This window comes from Melanostigma gelatinosum (assembly GCF_949748355.1).
Source record: "Melanostigma gelatinosum genome assembly, chromosome: 12".
Taxonomy (NCBI): Eukaryota; Metazoa; Chordata; class Actinopteri; order Perciformes; family Zoarcidae; genus Melanostigma; species Melanostigma gelatinosum.
Genome location: NC_136645.1, coordinates 8,204,675 through 8,223,240, shown reverse-complemented (window position 1 = coordinate 8,223,240; position 18,566 = coordinate 8,204,675). Strand labels below are relative to the sequence as shown.

The 18,566-nt window shown below is 44.6% G+C and overlaps 1 protein-coding gene across 2 annotated transcripts in view; it reads left to right on the top strand.

The window, feature by feature from the left end:
• Positions 1–18,354, top strand: part of ank3a (ankyrin 3a) — a 111,646-nt gene extending 93,292 nt beyond the window's left edge. The window contains exons 36-45 of one of the 2 annotated variants that reach the window (XM_079280329.1): positions 7,939–8,013; positions 8,230–8,361; positions 8,746–8,889; positions 11,189–12,620; positions 12,950–13,112; positions 13,422–13,499; positions 13,837–13,920; positions 14,062–14,168; positions 15,278–15,369; positions 16,654–18,354. In XM_079280329.1, the coding sequence (XP_079136455.1) occupies positions 7,939–8,013; positions 8,230–8,361; positions 8,746–8,889; positions 11,189–12,620; positions 12,950–13,112; positions 13,422–13,499; positions 13,837–13,920; positions 14,062–14,168; positions 15,278–15,369; positions 16,654–16,706 (2,360 nt within the window). In that variant the 3' untranslated portion in view covers positions 16,707–18,354. Of the gene's footprint in view, positions 1–7,938; positions 8,014–8,229; positions 8,362–8,745; positions 8,890–11,188; positions 12,621–12,949; positions 13,113–13,421; positions 13,500–13,836; positions 13,921–14,061; positions 14,176–15,277; positions 15,370–16,653 lie in introns of both variants that reach the window. The other variant, XM_079280328.1, reaches the window with a different exon arrangement.
• The last annotated feature ends 212 nt before the right edge of the window (positions 18,355–18,566 follow it).

The following is an 18,566-nucleotide window of genomic DNA, read 5'->3' as shown; positions in this document are numbered from 1 at the left end:
CATCAACTCTGCCTCCCCCATCAAGACCAACATCCCGGGATCACCTGCCTCTTCTGTAAAGTCAGTTAGTGACATGGCCTCTCCCATCCGATCTTACAGAACCATCTCCTCTCCTATAAAAACTGTAGTCCAGCAAGCCCAGTACCCAGTGCAGGTCAGCCCCAGTCACCTGGCCTCACCAGGTAGAAGCACCCCAGATACTATATCCATGAAAGGACTGGCAGCATTGTCTGCTAGGACCTCCCCCATAACTGTCTCTGGAGGAGGAAGCCCTCTTCTTGAGAGAACATCGATAAGCATGACCCCTCCAACCTCTCCCAAATCTTCTCTGAGTATGTTCAGTTCACCCCTGCCATTCAAGACCGTAATGGGGGGCTCTTGTGGCACAGGATCTTCCTCCTCACCCATAAAAACAGTCCCTGGTCTCTCCTCTGTGCGTTCCTTTGCCTCAGACGTCACTGGCCCTGCAAGAAACCTGTTCTCACTTTCGTCACCACTAAAATCAAACACCCCGCCAAGTGCTGCAGCTCTGATCAATGGAACTGTGTCGCCTACACAGTACCGCTCTTCGTCCCCAACATCTCTTCTCGCAAACAGTCTTCAAGAGAGAATACAAGCAACCACCAACGCTGTGACTACAAGTGTCAATGCAGCTTTTGATGAGGTTGAAAAAACATTCAATTCTTGTTCTGCAGGCTATGGCACCTTGAAGTCCTTGTCCTCTTCAGCATCCTCCTCATATCAGTCCATTAGATCATCAGCTTCTAATTCCCTTTACGCCTCTCTGAGATCCCCTCCTAACACCACCACTGCTGTAACATCCAGTACAATGACTGTTCCGGTGTACTCTGTTATTAATGTGCTGCCTGAGCCCCAATTTAAAAAGTTACCTGAGGTGTCCAAGCCAACTGCTGCCCTTCTGTCCCCGCGGAAGGCGGTGCCCGTTGAGGTGAATGCTCAGATGCAGTCTTCCTTTGCCAGAACTCTCTCCCCAATCAAAGGGCCTCATTTTTCTGCTGGCCTCAAATCAAACACCACATCACCACTTTCTTCCAGCCAAGAGATTCTGAAAGATGTAGCCGAAATGAAAGAGGACTTGATACGAATGTCAGCCATTTTGCAGACAGACCCAAATTCCACAGCCAATAAAGGATTTCAGTCAGATTCTTCAAAAGAGGCTAGGATAGAGGATGAGGAGCCATATAGAATTGTGGAGAAAGTAAAACAAGATTTGGTAAAAGTGAGCGAAATCCTTACCAAAGGCGCTGGGAAGGATGGTAGGGTTTCCCTTGCAAGAGGTTCTTTGGATGACATACACTTTTCAAAAGTACAAGTCGAACAACCACCAAGCAACTGGAGCTATCCACCAAGATATGAGACTGTGGTTCCTCAAGCAAAATCAAAAACAATACCAGATAGAGATTTCAATCTCTCCAAAGTGGTTGACTACCTGGCCAATGATGTTGGCAGCAGCTCTTTCTCCAAAATGCATGACACAAAACATAAAGCAGATGAGGGAAAGCGAGAAGGAGAGGGCAAGGAGAAGCAGAAACGTATCCTTAAACCCACAATAGCAGTTCAGGAGCATAAGCTCAAAATGCCTCCAACAAACATGCGCTCATCAGCTTCAGACAGAGAGATCAGTAAAGTAGCAGATACTCTTTTTGGTGCAGACACTGTGCTCGACTCCCCTGATGATATCTCACATGAACAGGATAAAAGCCCCCTCTCAGACAGTGGATTTGAGACCCGGAGTGAAAGGACACCCTCTGCTCCTCAGAGTGCTGAGGGCATGGGCCCCAAGGCCCTTTTTCAGGATATCCCAGTTCCCCCAGTAATCACTGAAACTAGGACTGAGGTTGTTCATGTCATCAGGAGCTATGAGCCCCCAGAGGATAACAACCAACCTGCAATGGAGGAGGCACATCCTGTCCGATATATTGATTCAGATAAAGGGCATCAAGCTACACCAACTCCAGATCAGAATAAATGCTATTCAATAAAGGTCAGCCCTGATGAAGATCCAATGGGAAAAGGGATGAGGGTAAAGGAGGAGACTCACATCACTACCACCACAAGGATGGTGTACCACAAACCACCTGGCAAAGAAGCATCATCGGAGAGGTGTGAGGAAACTATGTCTGTGCATGATATAATGAAGGCTTTTCAGTCAGGCAAAGACCCTTCTAGAGAGCTGGCTGGACTGTTTGAACACAAGTCTGGCAATGAGGAACCATCACAAAGAGTCCTCGAGGACATCAACTCCAAACCTAAGGTTGAAAGAATAATTGAGGTTCACATTGAAAAAGGCAATAAAACAGAACCAACAGAGGTCATCATCAGAGAGACAAAAAACCATGCAGAGAAGGAAATGTATTACTACCCAGGGACTAGACAGGAAGAGGATGAGCCTGAGGAATCACTTCCAGTGTACCTTGACTCCCCCAGAGTGAACACACCCATGTCACAAGAGGAAGACAGTCGCCCTAGTTCAGCCCAGCTCATGGCAGATGACTCTTACAAAACACTGAAGCTACTTAGCCAGCAATCTGTAGAGTACAATGACGATGAAGCGTCAGAGCTTAGGGGAGAATCTTATAATTATGCGGAGAAAATGCTCCTCTCTGAGAAATTTGACCAGTCTCATTCTGACACAGAAGAATATCTGAGAGATAGGTCTCGCTTCCACTCACCAGACAGAAGCAGTCACAGTGAGGGTAGATCAGTTGGACCAAGGACAGAGTATGTCTTTAGATCGTCAAGAAATGTGTTTGACAAATCTGGAAGAATGGCCAATGTTGATGATAACTTTGACAAACTGACACTTTTGCAGTATTCGTCTGAGCCCGGTAGCCCAAAACAGTCAGTTTGGATGCGTGTGTCAGATGACACACAGAGTAAGGAGAGAGAACAGCTTATGTATGAGGACAGAGTGGACAGGACTGTAAAGGAGGCCGAGGAAAAACTCAGTGAGGTATCTCAATTCTTTCGCGATAAAACAGAACAGCTCAATGATGAGCTCTCGTCTCCAGAAAAGAAATCTCGAAGACCAGACTTCAGAGAATCACGATCCGGGCCCAGTTCTACACACAGCAGTCCAGAAAGGTCAGCTTATAGGAATGGAGGTAGTGGGGAAGAGTGGAGTAGAGAAAGGCTTAGAGACAGGTTCAGCTCCAGTGACAGGAAATGTGCCAGTTTGCCCAGCAGTCCAGAGAGGAGAGTATTGCTACAGTACAGCGAATCAGACCCAAGACAACAAGGAGATACTCAATCACAGGGGAGCACAGGTGAAAACCCTAAACCTTTTCAAATGTCTTCCTCCAAAGTCAGTGCAGTGAGGCTAAAGTTTGAACAAGAGGCTCAAAGGCAAGATAGGAGTCCTCAGAGTGGCCAAAATTCAAATCCTATCAGGAAGCTCCAGGAAAGTAAGCTACCTGTGTATCAGGTGTTCGCTGGTCCAAACATTCCAAAAACACCAGACAGTCCGGGAATACAGAGAAAACGTCTAGATAGTGAATCAAACAAGTTCTCACCCAAGCATGAGACCAGTGGAAAAGATCAGGAAGAGAAAAAGTTATTCAAAACATGGGAGAGCCAAGACTACGGGAACTATAAACCCCAATCTCCCAAATTATCTCAGTCTTCTATCCATGATTCTATAATAGATGGCAATAATAGTGATTCACAAAGACAAGAAACCACCAAGAAAATAATCTACACAGAATTCGTTGTCCGAGAAAGTCCAAATAGCAATGATAGTCTAAAAAAAAACTCGGAATCACAAATTCCTATAAGAAAGCCATCTAATTTCTCCGAAAATCCCAAATCCACCATTTTAAAATCAGATGCCTCTGTTGAACCCCATGAGAGGGCTGGGTCTCATATACCTACTTTAGCTAGAAATCGGTTAAACAGTAGCTCTGACTCCAACAAGTCTACTCGTGGATCATCACTAGGAAAATCAACAGACTCATCAGACGGTAGCCTGTCGAATGTTGTGTGCAACGGTGTTGATAGTGACCAAGTAGAGTATTTGGATGACTTAACTCTTGCAGTTGCAGTTGAGGGTTTCAAAGATATTAAACCCTTACCTGTGTATGTTAGCTTCCAAGTAGGAAAGCAGTATGAAAAAGAAACCGCCTCGGGGCAACTGGGAACATACAAAAAGATAGTAAGCCATGAGAGTAGGACAGTGCATGAGACTAGGGGTGCATTTTACACTGTCAAACAAAAGCAGTCTCTATCTCCTCAAGGAAGTCCAGAAGATGACACTCTAGAACAAGTAACTTTCTTGGACAGCTCTGGTAAAACTCCTGTTACCCCCAAGGCTCCCAGCTCAGAGGACGTGAGTCTGGCCTCAAGAACACCAGACTCTGTGATAGACTTCATGCCTGGCATGCGAAGCCCTATCCCAGAGGAGTCTGAGGAGGAAGAAGGGAAGACCTTCATCTACAAGGGGCCCTCGAAGGAAAAATCAAAGCCAGCTTCCTCAGAAAATCACAGTAGAAAACAGGATACAGAGAGACAGAAGTCAAGGGGTAAAAGAGTGGCTTACATAGAGTTTCCACCTCCTCCTCCTTTAGAGGTAGAGCAGTCTGGCCCTGAGAAAAGGGGTTCTTGTGCTTCTTCTGAGGCAGAGACCGACATGATAGAGGTGAACCTTCAAGAGGAGCATGATAGGCACCTCTTAGCCGAGCCTATCATCAGGGTCCAGCCTCCATCCCCTATTCCCCCTGGAGCTGATAACAGCGACTCCAGTGATGATGAGTCTGTCTTCCATCCCATCCCTGTAAAAAAGTACACTTTCAAGATGAAGGAAGAGGGAGACAAACAGCCCACAAAATCACAGAAAAACGGAAATGATAGGGAGTCTGAGATCAATAGTGTCGTAAAGGAGGAGGATGCTGACTTTGACCAAAATGGCAATGACCAGTCAATCACTGACTGCTCCATAGCAAGCACTGCTGAGTTCTCCCATGACACAGATGCTACTGAAGTCGACTCTTTAGATGGGTATGACCTTCAGGATGAGGATGACGGACTGAGCGAGGACCCTAGAACATGTAGTCTGTCCAACGATGGGAAAACAACCGACCGCTCATTTACTCAATCCAAGCTTGAAGTGATAGAGGAAGAGAAATGTGAGGAAGGGGGGGACAATGGAAAGACTAAAACCAACACATCCTCAGCCAGTGGAGATGAGAAAGATTATACCCTTGAAGGAAGACATCCAGAAAGGCAGACCTTAGCAGAAAACTACTTTGGCTACCAACTTGAAGAGGAGCTGAATTCAACCTTTAAAACAGTTGCCACCAAAGGCCTGGACTTTGACCCCTGGTCAACCAAAGGGGGTGATAATGATGGAGTTTTTGAGTCCAAAACAAAAGATGAGGACCCCAAGCCCTTTGGTTTGTCGGTGGATGACAAATCACAGGCTACAACACCTGACACAACCCCTGCTCGAACACCGACTGATGAGAGCACACCGACTAGTGAGCCTAACCCCTTCCCGTTCCACGAAGGGAAGATGTTTGAGATGACCCGCAGTGGTGCTATTGACATGAGCAAGCGGGACTTTGTTGAAGAGAGGCTTCAGTTTTTCCAGATTGGTGAGCATTCCTCTGACCCTAAAACAGGGGAAAAAGGGAGAGGGGGCAAGATCCTGGGGGTAATTTCCTCTCAGTCAGGGGAGAGGGCCACAGTAGATATAGATACTACCACAGACAGCAGCACAACACCAGCAGCAACAACAACAACAGCAAAATGCAGCACTGCACAGCCTGGCAGTGACACTGGCTATACCGGTACTGATGCCCCCACCTGTGAAGCCATAGCTGAGACCGCCTCCTCATGCACAATCACAGCATCTAAGGTTGATCCCAAATTACGCACTCCTATTAAGATGGGCATAGCTGCCTCTATAACTGTGAAAAAAGACTCAGGGGATCTCACCGATTGTAAAGCTGAGATGTCAGAGGGTCAGATGGTGCCAGAATACATCAGTATAGAGGGTCAGTGTACAGAGAGCCAGTCTAGCAGACACACTGAGCCCAACTTAGAGAGCAGAGATTTCCCTTCTGAAAACTGCAACAACAACAATAACCTTGAGTCGTCCAATGTTCAGGCCAACTACATTCAATGTGGTAGTGTGGTGTTTAACTTGCAGTCCTCCTCTGAGCCCACTCTTCAAAAAGCTAGCAGAATAGAAACACTGTGCTGTAGGGACGTAGACGAGAGAGTGGAAGTACACAGCAGCAGTCAAGTGGAGGAGCAGAAAAGTGAAACTGTAAAAGAAAGTGAAGTGAAGCAGCCCAAGTCGAGGCTTCCAGTTAAAGCATCAGGTTGGTCATTTCACACGCAGGGAACAGCCATAGGCAAACAGAAGCCCAAACAACCAGTGAAGGTTGAGGTCCGGAAGAGACAAAAGCCAGCCATAGCCAAAGTAGAACCCAGGTCTAGAATACCAATCAAGGATGTTAAAAAGAGCAGCCCTGCTGCCACAGCTACTTCACTTATTTCAGTTCGGGTTACCTCACAGCCAACGAGGGCATTGGACACAGGGAGAGCAGCCATACAGTTGCCCACAAGGCTACCATTGAAGGATAGACATCAGGTCAGTAATGTAAAAAGTGAGGGAGCATGTAGACAGGACAGACAGGAGAACCCGAGTGAGGTTTGTAAGCGCACGATCGAATACTTTAAAGGCATTAGCGGGGAGACGCTAAAGTTGGTGGACCGCCTGTCAGACGAGGAGAAAAAGACGCAGACAGAGCAGTCGGAGGAAGACAGCACCTCCCGGAGCACCTCTCTGTCGGACGCCTCCCAGCCTTCCCAGCCCTCCCAGCCCTCCCGCTCATCCAGGTCTGGTAGAGGTTCGAGGGCTGAGGCCGGGGCCGCGTCCGTAAGGGCAAAGGTGGCGATGACGGACAGGGCCTCCGGCAGTGAGAGGAGCAGGAGGAGTAGGCGGACTGGTGGGAAGGAGGGCAGTCAGGGACTCACAGGGTCTCGAACGCCTCCCATCGCGGAGATCAAGCCTAGTTTGTAAAACTTTCACACTATGTTTAAAATACATCGATATATTTATATATTTCACTTTTAGTTGCATGACATCGTTGTGATCGTTTAATGGATTGACTGGAATGCCTGTGGCGTGTTTACATATTCTCTTCAGAACAGTAGCTGTCATTTATATTTATTTTTTGTCATTGATGTACTGTGTACTGTATTGTCCTTGTTGCAAGATTCTCTTTTCTCTGTTCCCCTCTTTCAACCATTTTAAACCTCCGTAAAGTAGATTGAGCATGCCAGTAGTAGTGACTGGTCCACTGGCACAACCAGTCCCTTTTTGACTCCCTGGTCTGTCTGTCTGTCTGTCTGTCTGTCTGTCTGTGCGGGGTGCCGACCAAGTTATTGTTGTAGTTTGTTCTTACGGAGTTTCTCATACTATCAATTGTCATTTAAGCTGACTAGTGTTGGCAAAGAACACACAAAAGCGTCTTCGCATGTTGACATTTTAGATTCTAACATAGATCTTTCCACCCTAGATTTGTAAAGCAATGAGTCTGTTGTTGAGAGTCATGTTATGCTTTGTGTGATTCTCATGACAGTTACTGCCTGCTTAGAGGATACATACCACAAACAGTCACAGAGCACCACTTACTCTATGAACATATTTAAGTTGCCCATGTGTCTGGTGTGAAATATCCTTTTCTTGCCATCCTGGGGAAATAATTGAACCTATATTACAGCTATATAACACTAATATGCTAACAAATTTTAATATAATTATTTTGAACACCACCTTAATTAATGGTAATTCTGATGAACAAGTGGCCAGAAAAGGAAAATGATGTACATGTTTATTTCTCTCTAACATAAGTGTATAGGGAGAGAAGAATGTGAATCTTATTGATGAGTCATTGTCCTCTATCTTCTCAGGTCCCCAGAGTCCCTGTGAGCGAACAGACTTGCGCATGGCTATCGTGGCAGATCACCTGGGACTCAGTTGGACAGGTGACAAACATTCTGCGTGGCATCTTTTTTTCGACCTTCTTTCTGCAGTCTCAAACCCTGTTATTTACTGCCATCTTCAGGCTAACAGAGTAACTTACAAAGAATATATATGTTGGCTATCGAAGCCACCTTCTGCAAGTCTGAGTGTTTGCAATATAAATACAATCTACATTAAAGTTTAAATATTTCTGAGTGACTATCTTTGTCTCGTCTCAGAGATGGCTCGGGAGATGAACTTCACAGTGGATGAGATCAACCACGTCAGGCTAGAGAACCCCAACTCTCTGACAGCCCAGAGCTTCATGCTACTTAAGAAATGGGTCAGTCGGGAAGGAAAAAACGCCACAAGTAAGACTATTTTTTAAATTGAAAAAACTTTTGTGTCTCTTTCTCGCTCTCTTCAGTCTTTCTTCTCTTGATTTATGGATAAAAAGTAAATCACCTTGAGAAGACAAACTTCTAATGCTAGTTCACTAAAACAGTTTTTTTTTTTCAAAAGCATCTTAAGTCCATCTTAGTCAAAGTGCCTTCACTGTCTGTCTTTCTGTCGATATTTTCATCTCAAACCTGTCATCTGTTCAGACATCCTTAAGCATCAACCCGGGCAAGATGCTTACATTTTGGAACAAGCTTATTGCTACATTGGACTAAGCAGTTTTACATAATTACAAACCTTGCTTCATTGTTTTTTCAGGTGACTCAATACCTTTTTTGTCTCTCTTTTTTCCACAGCGGATGCCTTAACGTCAGTGCTGACCAAAGTCAATCGGATGGATATTGTGACTTTACTGGAGGGCCCAATATTTGACTATGGTAACATTTCAGGCACGAGATGTTTTGCCGATGATAACGCTGTTTTCCGGGATCAGGCTGATGGTAAAGTTTAGCTCCGTCTAGCTGACCTCTTACCTCTCCCTGCTACCTTTTTTTGGTTGTGCCAATGCATGGATGACGTATTTATAGTTCTGGTTCAAATCTCTAGGGAAGCTGATTAATAGTCAGATTTGGATTTTGTTTGGACAACTGGCTCCTAATGTTCCCCAAAAGCATTCCTGATTGAAATTATCATGGTATTCTACTTTCAATTAAAATTTCTAGCCATGCTTTTAATAGCGCTTTAACACTTGCACTTATTTGAATTGGCTTCTGTTGAATTAATCACCATCAGGTCTTGCTCAGGGTGAATGCTCCTCAAATCACAATTGTGTTTCCAGTTGTCACAAATGAGCAATATCCACTGTTAAAATCTCATTCTAAGTGCATGCTGCATACTACGTACTACTTTAAATGTTTTTTTCAACTACGTCTGACTTAAGTAGAAATGATATAACCTTGTAGAGTTTGCTTTTCTCTGTTGCTTTAGTTTAGTTCTCCTAGTTCTCCTCCAGTTCCTCTGAGCCTTCCTTGGATAGATGAGAGAATCTCTCCAGACTGCCTCCTCTTCCTCTTCCTCTTCCTCACCTACCCACAGCAGCATCTACTGCTGATAACAGCACATAACAGCTCTTAACAAATTAAGAGTCATGTGCTGCCCTGCCCTTATCCATCCCTCATATGCCTCCTCCTCCACACACCCTTGAATTACATCATTCATTGTCTTCTTGTGCAAGCATGTTTCACATTAAACAATCTTTTATGTGTTCTTCTTCCCTCTTCCTCCAATTCACTTTTTGTCTCTTCTGTATACATCCTGCCTTATTCCTTTCCTTTAGTTTGTGTGATTATCCCCTTAACCCCCAGAAGCACTCAAGCTGCCTTCATCCTGCAGACACGCAGCCCCTTCTGTCCATCGCCGACCCCAACCCCCCCACCCACTCCCCTTACACCCACTGCAGCACTTCACTGCCGCCCCTTTTCCCCACGCCGCTCTCTGAGTTACGAGTCCTCCATTTCCCTCAAAGACTTGGCACCTCCGGCGCTATTCAAACCACCAAAGTTCAACTTCCTCTCCTCCCCCATGCCTCATCTCTCAGTGCCTCCCTACTTACCCCCGTAAGTCCCCTGCCTTCCCTTTCTCGCCCCGCCCGTCCTCCCCGATCCCCCTCATCACCTCACCTTTATCTCCCTCACCTGCTGCTAACTCACCCATTACTTATTCAGTTCCGTGCTCTCCCACGTCCGTCCCAACCTCCCCCTCACTCACCACGCCGGCTCCAAACCGCTCCAAAACGTCAGTCGCTGAACCAAACGCCTCCTCTCTCACATTATCCGGATCTACCTCTGACATGTCCTGTCATACTACTGCACCCTCTATAACAGCAACCACACCCGCCAACCTCACCCTCATCACACCTGTTCCTCCCGTCTCCTCCTCACCCTCGGGCTTTGCCTCGCCTTCTGTCACCGCGTCTCCAAGTAAAGAGTCTCTAGTGACCCAGCTGGCCTCTCGCCCTGTCTCCCCTCTCCCCTTGTCTACTCTCCCTCTGGTCTCTACCTCTGGGTCCCGTTGTCCAAGCCCCACTCCTTCCTCCCCTCCCCTCCTCTCCGCTCGTTGTCTCCCTGTCCTGCTTGCCAGTGTAGTTTTGTGCCGGCCATCTCCCCACCTCCACCTCGAACGCCCATTGACCCTTCCACAGCGGAAATATTGTCTTAGCATGCTTTATCTTGTTCCTTCTGCTTACCTCTTCCTTTTCACATCTCTCATCTGTCAACTGTCTCATGTGAGCATGTAACAGAACACCCTGGCAAATATTAATATCTTACACTCATCACATCCCACACTACATGATTAATAAGGCCTTACGTGACTAATGTCTCCCACTTTCAATGTCTTACCTCACCGTATCTGAAAATCAACTATTCATAAACATGACATTGCTTTTATGATTACTGTCAATTTCAATATATTTCTTTATATATCTTAAATGTTATTTGAATTTGTGTTCGATATTAGCATTTTCAAACATATACATTCCAATGTATTGTATATATTTATTACATTTTACTGGGTATGTTTGATAATAGTTTGTCATACTGCCATAGCTTCTGACATATCACCATCTCAGCTAGTGGTTGTCTGGATACATGCTTCACACTTCAGCCTCTGTGCCATCGTCCATGTCATACGGTGTGTGTGTGTGTTAGGGTGTGTGTGTGTTTTTCGGTGTGTTGTGTTTCCTTTGTGATATGCTTCGGTGTGTGTATGTCTCTACATTTGTCATCCTGTCACCTACAGATTATCAGAGCATTCTAGCGGAGCTGCAGTCCCCCGCCGCACTGCACTCTAACCCCAACTTCTTGGAGCCCGAACTCCCCGTCACCCCCAACCCTTCCCTTGCTCACGACCAGCACCACCATTACCCAGAACCAGACACCCCTTTGCTGGCTGTCTCCCAGCCTCAGCCCCTGCCCTGGAGCCCGGAGATAGAGCCGGACGGCCCCCCTAGGAGCCCCCCCAGACCCTGTGAGCTGGCCCTGTCTGTCCCAGTCTTTGTACTCCCTGATCCTGTTCCTCCCAAAGTCATAAAGCCCCACATCGCTCTGAACGACCAGCTGCTTTTGAGCGAGGAGGAGGACAAGTCTTTTCACGAAATGGAGCTTAGCCACAAGCCCAAGTCACACTCCCTCCCTGCGATGTGTGAGTTAGACATCGACATGGCTTACTCCACATCTTCCCCTTCATTCTCATCAGTGTCATCAATAACCCCTTCATCGCCCGACAGAGCACACATGGGAGATGGCGGAGTGCAGATGAGTTCCCCCGATGTATCCCAGGAGGATTTCTGTTTTAAACGTTGTGAAAAGGAAGTGACGGAGGAAATGGAGAAGGTTGTTGAGATGGTTGCAGCAGAATTGGCGAAGGGAAATGGATTTGTGGAAAAGTGGGTAGAGCAGGACTTGATTAAAAATGTGGAAAGAAAATGTGAGATGATAACAAAAGATAGGTCTACACTGGCAGAGAAGTATAACATTTTGAAGGAACAGAAGGAGGGTTTTGCAGAGGAAGAGAAAGATGTGATGAATGATGGGAATAAGGGGGCAGCCTGCGAGGTGGAGGAGGTGCAGAATCTGTCAGAGGAGCAGCATAATATTATAGAAACTGGGCATGAAGTGGAAAAAGGTTGTACCACAATAGAGGCAGAGGCTGTCAAAGAGGGTATAAATGAAACCGCTGAGGTTGAAAAGGTTGATGGGGGCAGTGGGGAAAGGGTCTACCAGGATGACACAGATGGACAACTGCAGTTTAAAGAGGAAGAAGGGTTGTCTGGCAGTGAAAGAGATATTTGTGGGACAAAAGAAGGGGACCAGGCAGCCCAGGAGCAAGCCGTTGCTCCCGTCTCCCCTCAGGACTGGGTTGAGGCTCTTGGGGAACGTCAGCCCAGTGAGTCTGAATCCAGTGAGGAAGAAGAGGAGGGAAACAGAGACAAAGAAATCACAGAAGAGGCCTCTCTGTTGGAGGAGGTGGAGAAAGAAGAAGGCTCAGAGGACAAGGAGGAGGACAGAGAGATGACCGAGTCCAGTGTTCAGGAGATTCTTGATCAGGTTGAACAGGCAGAAAAAGAAGTGTGTTCACTTTCAGGTTGGCACAGTGATTCATCCAGCGTCAATGTGGAACCACCAACGCCAGGCCGCAGTGTCAGCTCAGACCGGCTCGACAGGCGGGAAAGGTAAAAGTATTAAACAACTATAGGCAATTTTTTGTCAACCTAAAATTGAAATCTACCGCTTGTTCTTGTGCGTGTTTTACAGACATCTTCTCAGTCACAAAAAAACATATTTTTATGTGATGAATCAGATAGAAATTGATATAAAATGACACAAAAAACATATTTTTTCACAATATTTCACTCAGTGTGAGCTGCATATTCGTTTCACCGACGTGATAGAACAAGCAGATGTAGAATAAATATACCGTGTGAAATTGTCTTGCATGTGAGTAAAGTACTTAAACACGTTATCCTGCTACAATCCTAACTCTGCGCTTCTTCGCCAACAGCCAAGAGAACTCCAGTGACTCCATCACTTCCTCGTCTAGGGGCGAATCAGGGAGGTCCCGACAGAAGGGCAACAACTCAAAGCACTCACCTCAGGACCGCTCATCGGGATCATCGAATGGCAGAAAGGAAGAGGGAGCACTCGTATTGGAGAAAAAAGTCCAGGTAAGAAGAATTAAACCAATTGAAAATACCCGAAACAGTCATTATGACAGGGTAGAACATCGTTATCTGTAGCTGCCAAAGCACTATATTTTATTTTTATTGCAGGAGACACCTCTAAGTTGCGCTGAGGAAACAAACACATCACTGTTTTATTCCAGGTTTCTCTTTTTTTCATTCAGCCAACCGTGGAGTTGAAGTACATAAAGGACATCAACAAAAATGTCTCAACGAACTCATTTTCTTGCTGCTTCCTCGTCTCGACTCCCTCCATGTGTTTGTGTAATGATCTTATAAAACCTTCCTCGGCAGCGGCTTAGTGTAGATTCCGGTTCAGAGGAAGAACAGACTGTAACCACCAGAATCTTCAGACGCCGGGTCGTTTTAAAGGTATCCCGAAAGCCTGGAGCAGAAGCTGGGCTGAGCTTTGGCGTGGTGTGGTTTAGACCGCTCAGTCTGGTGTGCATTGTGGTGGTATTGCTTGGTTGTACTGATAGTTTATAGATGTTGTGATGGTCATGTTTGTGTACATGACTAGTCAACCTGTCACACCTCATGGTGTTTAGATTGGCTGGTTGAAAACTAACATAGTTCTCAGCTTCTTTCTGACACGGCGGTTGTCTCTTGAGGTGATGTTTCGGTGTGGTGATGGTGAAGGATTGTTTTATCACGTTTGAATCGGCCATTTCTGAGCTTTTATTCATGTGCTAACCACAAACGCTTGCAGGGAGAACAAGCAAAGAATGTCCCAGGCGAGTCGGTGACCGAGGAACACTATATGGACCACGATGGTAACCTCGTCAGTAGAAAAGTAACGTATAACTTATATCACTAATCCGTGTCTCATTCAGCTCTGAAAGAAACCATCACAGGGAGAGTTTGTTTTTATAAAAGCAGACTCCATCAGATCTTTTCTTTTTCTTTTTTTTTTACATCCTTCTTGCACGGGCAGGTAATCAGGAAGGTTATTCGGCGGGTTTCTACTCCCACACCAGAAAACCAAGGAGGTGACATGTGGGACCGAGACCTTCAGCACAGTCCCCCTCTGCAGGAAGACGGGTCAGAGGTTGGCATGAAGGATACCCTTTAACTGTGTTCCTGGGTTCACGCTCTGATCTGGATGGGTTAGCTGGATGAGGAGTTAGGAGAACATAACTAGTGGAAGGTTAACAGATAATACAAAAGTTCGGGTTAAAGCTTCACTGGGCAAGACTAAATGTTATAAAATACAATTTAAACTGCCTAAAGCACAAACTGGGGCTGTAACAGAAAAAGAACAATTGAAAATATGTAATGAATCAGATAGAAATTGTGATAAAATGACACAAAAAACATATTTTTTCAGAATATTTCCCTCACTGTGAGCTGCATATAGCTTCACCGAAGTGCTGGAACAAGCAGATACAGAATACATATCCTGTGGGAAATTGTCTCGCATGTGAATAAAATACTTTTCTTAACTTTTAAGCTTCTTGGGGGGGGTTGTTAAAAGGGAAATTTGGGTTAAAGAGGTTGAGAAAAAAATACTGTCTCTTAAAAAAGCACAGTGTCACTGCTGTTTGAGTGCAGCTTTAAGTCAAACAATAAAGTCAAACAGAGGATCAGTTAGATGTGATCACGTTTTCCTCCAGCGGTGCAGGTGGAATTTTAATGAACATTGGATTAACTGGTTCAGGATAACTGTTCTCATGATCTCTCTTCTGGGCAAAAAAAATGTAAATGCAGCCATTTGAAGTGCATTCTTGCATGTTGTGTTTTGACACTGTGTGGTGTCCATTGTGTTTGCATTACAAAGTGGATGTGTGTGGTTTTAATGGTATTTTAAAGTGTTTAGCCGATTAGTCATCAATATGACTAATGAGTGCCGTGACTCTGCTGTGAAAATACAATCTGCCTCTTTTGTTTCGAACTCTTCCCACAATAATAAACAACCTGTCTTCCTCCAGATCAATCTGGTTGCTGTGTGGTTTGGGTCCTGATAATATTCCTAACAATTAAGCTGCTACTAACAAGTTTCTGATTGCTTTTCCTACAGTGTGTGTGGAGTTTTGCTTTCTCCTTTGTCTCAGTGTTGTGTTCCAGGTTTGTGTGTTGGGTTGCTTTCCTCCTATCGGATGATAAGAATGCCACGTCTCAACTATATTTCTGCGTGTGTTTCTGTTTTCTAGCAAGGAGAAGGGTCAAGGAACAGCAGACGAAAGGATGACAGAAGATCAGGGGACAAAAAGCTACACTCATAGGGATGGTTGTGCTCTACCAGGTACAGTGCCGTAACACAATCCGCATAGCATGTGTGTATAGTGTGAATGAATCCATGTGCAGTATGTATCTGTACATAGGGGTACACTGTTCACTGTGGTGACGGAGCCGCCGCTCAGCCGTTGCTTCCAATTTTGCCCCGTGGCCACTCGCGGTATTGCATCTATTTTTATTATGAATATTTTATGAGGTTTTAAATTTGTTAAACCTTCCTTAAGCCGAGAAAAGCAATTTAAACATCTGTGACGTCATTACAATGTAACAGAGCAACAGTTTGCGTGCGGGGCCCGGCAGGAGAAACACCACTCAGCATATTCAGTGGACCGCACACCCCCGGAAGTAAACCTGGAAGCTAGAAAACGTTTGTAGGCGCTATCTTGAGGTCCGGTATCCAGTTCTTATAATATGTCCATGATGTTAACCAATCAAGTTAATGCGTTAATTAGCTGTAGAGATGCTGGTAGTTGTATTTTCTTTACTTTGGACAGAGAGCCAAGCTAGCTGTTTCCATGTGCCTCCAGTCTTTATGCTTTGCTAATCACCTCCTGGCAGCAGCTCTGTACCTGATCACAGACTTGAGAGCGATATTGATCTTATTAACAAAGCCAAATGTCAAACTATCCGTTTAATTTACCCCTCCCCAGATAGTGGTTCTGTCTCACTGTCCGACAGACTCAAAAGGAAAAAGGCTGACTGATGTCTGAGCCGGGTTATCCCCCGGCAACATTTCTGCTCTCCGTGTTCACTGAGTGTGTGTGAACAGGGAACAGGCTGACGGGCGGTACACACCTCAGCATTATGTTGCCCCACTGATGCCCTCCATGCCTGTTTTTGTCCGCTAAATCCCCAACTCACAACAGCATTGTAGCATCCAAAAAGAGTTTGTTATCCCACTGGCCAGACTGTTAATCCCTACTGCTGTTCACCCGTGTGTTGTGTTTGCAGTGAATCATTCCATCTGTACAAAACTGACTCAGAAATAATATGGCACTACTGTGACGCCTGGAAAAGGGTTTCTTTGGTAACTGAGGTCACTATACCAACCCACGGACCATCAGGTCTCGTTAACATGTTGCCATTCAAAGGATGAGAAGATGTAGAAAAAATGAGAGAGCGGTTACACCCTTTGAATTGAATTTAATATGTACAATAAGATAATATTTAATTTAAAAACAATGTACAATTGTAGATATTAGGAAATGTATGGCATTCAGCATCACTACTGGCAATTGTAATCTATAAATAGTGTGCTCCAATATGTGATGTGCTATTTTGTGTATTACAGAGGTACAGGAACAGAGTCAGATGTTTCCTGGGAATAAGAGTTCAGAGGGCTAGAGAGCTTCAGTGTGACGACTTCAGGGTCCAGTCTGCAACTATCTGCTTCAAACAAGTGTTTTTTCACGTGAGAGGAGTTGACCCTCCTGACTTACGCATGAGCATGAGAAACTCACTTCCTGTCAATGATGGGACCGAGAGGTTCTGGCCTTCTGACTGTGGTGGACCCCGTGGACGATGATTCTGCTTCCTGCTCTGTGTGAAACGATACGTGCCATCGGCCCACTGGCGTTGTCAGAGCTTTGTTTGAGGAGCGTCATTTGTTGTGAAAGCGATAAAAGACTCCATTACTGACGACCACACAGGTGTAACTGTGACCAATGATGGCACAAGAGCTCAATCCACGAGGTGGGTGGAAAGAATGAAGTAGACACAAAAACACAAACAAACAAAAAATCGAATGGAACACTTCTGATCCAACTTCAACACTCGCCTTATAGTTTTTTCTTGAAAACCATTGTTGTCAGGATGTAAATTGTTTTGGGATTTTTTTTTCTTCCTTTTTAAAACTTATACTAACACAAAAGCTGTTTTCTGTATATAAAATTACAATGTGTAAAGTTCTTAATAAAGCGTACGCTAGTGGTTGAGAACGCACTGAGGAGAGTAACCTTTTCAAGTGCTTTCAAAACTTATCGAAACGGTTCCACTTTTAAAGATTTGAGTGTAACTTCACAGGTTCTTGTATAATTAACTATTAGAGCAGGTATAATGTTTGTACATGAAACAAAAAAAAAACTGGTTTGATTTTAACAAAGGAAATTTCCAGAAAATCTAATTTCATTAATTCCCAAAGTGGGAATGGATCTAATCCTACAAAATGCAGAGTACTCATATTTTCATGCATGCTGTTCACATTATTTTAAGTACAACATTTACAACATGTACAACATTTACAAGTTTGCAAACATTGTATTCAAATGACAAATAAACCCCTTTATCTGTGTACAGATATAGCCCAAACATTTGTCACCGATTTTATACTTTAAAGTGAAAAACACGACCATTAAAACCTTTATCATGTTGGGATGAGGATGAAAAAAGAGTTTGATAGCTTCTCGAGGGCGTGATGTCTTGTCTGTCTGTGTAAAACCGGAGGGCAGCTTCTGCTACAAGAACGAAGTAATCTGAATGTACTGCTAGTAGGCTGGCTCGCTGTAAAACTATAACTGTATTGTGCGTATTGGCTATAAGATGTAGGAGTCGCTGTACACTGTTAGACTGTTTGTAATCATTTTAGCAGTGTGTCAATTTGGTTTTCTAACGGCCGCTGTGGCATTAAAGGAAAACGGGGGCATTTCATTTTAGATTTTTTTTTTTGGTGACGTATTTCCTTAATTTAAAACCTACTCACATTAAGGACACATAAAGACATTATTTGATTGTAGCTCTGAATAGCATATTCTATGACAAAAACACTGAATGGTCAAAAACATTGATTTAAGCATTAAATAAATTGTGTTTAGCTCTGAAACCGTGTGATCTCTTTAGGCTTGAGAGTCTGTATATGCAGTGTCGAAACTTTTTACTTTACATTAAGAATTATCTTTGTATTGGTTTCCATTAGATGCCCATGTAGTTCAAGTGTGGTGTTCTACTGATGCAATGGCTCAGTATGCTGATGTCTATGCTGTGGACATGAAAATCATGTGACTTTTTTTGGGTGGGGGGGGGGGGGGGGTTATAAAGGAAGTCGGGTAGGGTGCTGTACCACATCCCCTTATACTACTGTGTCAATCAGGGGGTAGACGATCCTTTGATATGGTTGAACTGTCAATTTTGTTTGATATGTGTTTTCACCTGAGCAGATTTTTTGATGTACAATTCTTACTAACAAGAGTGAAGCCATTGAAATGTAAC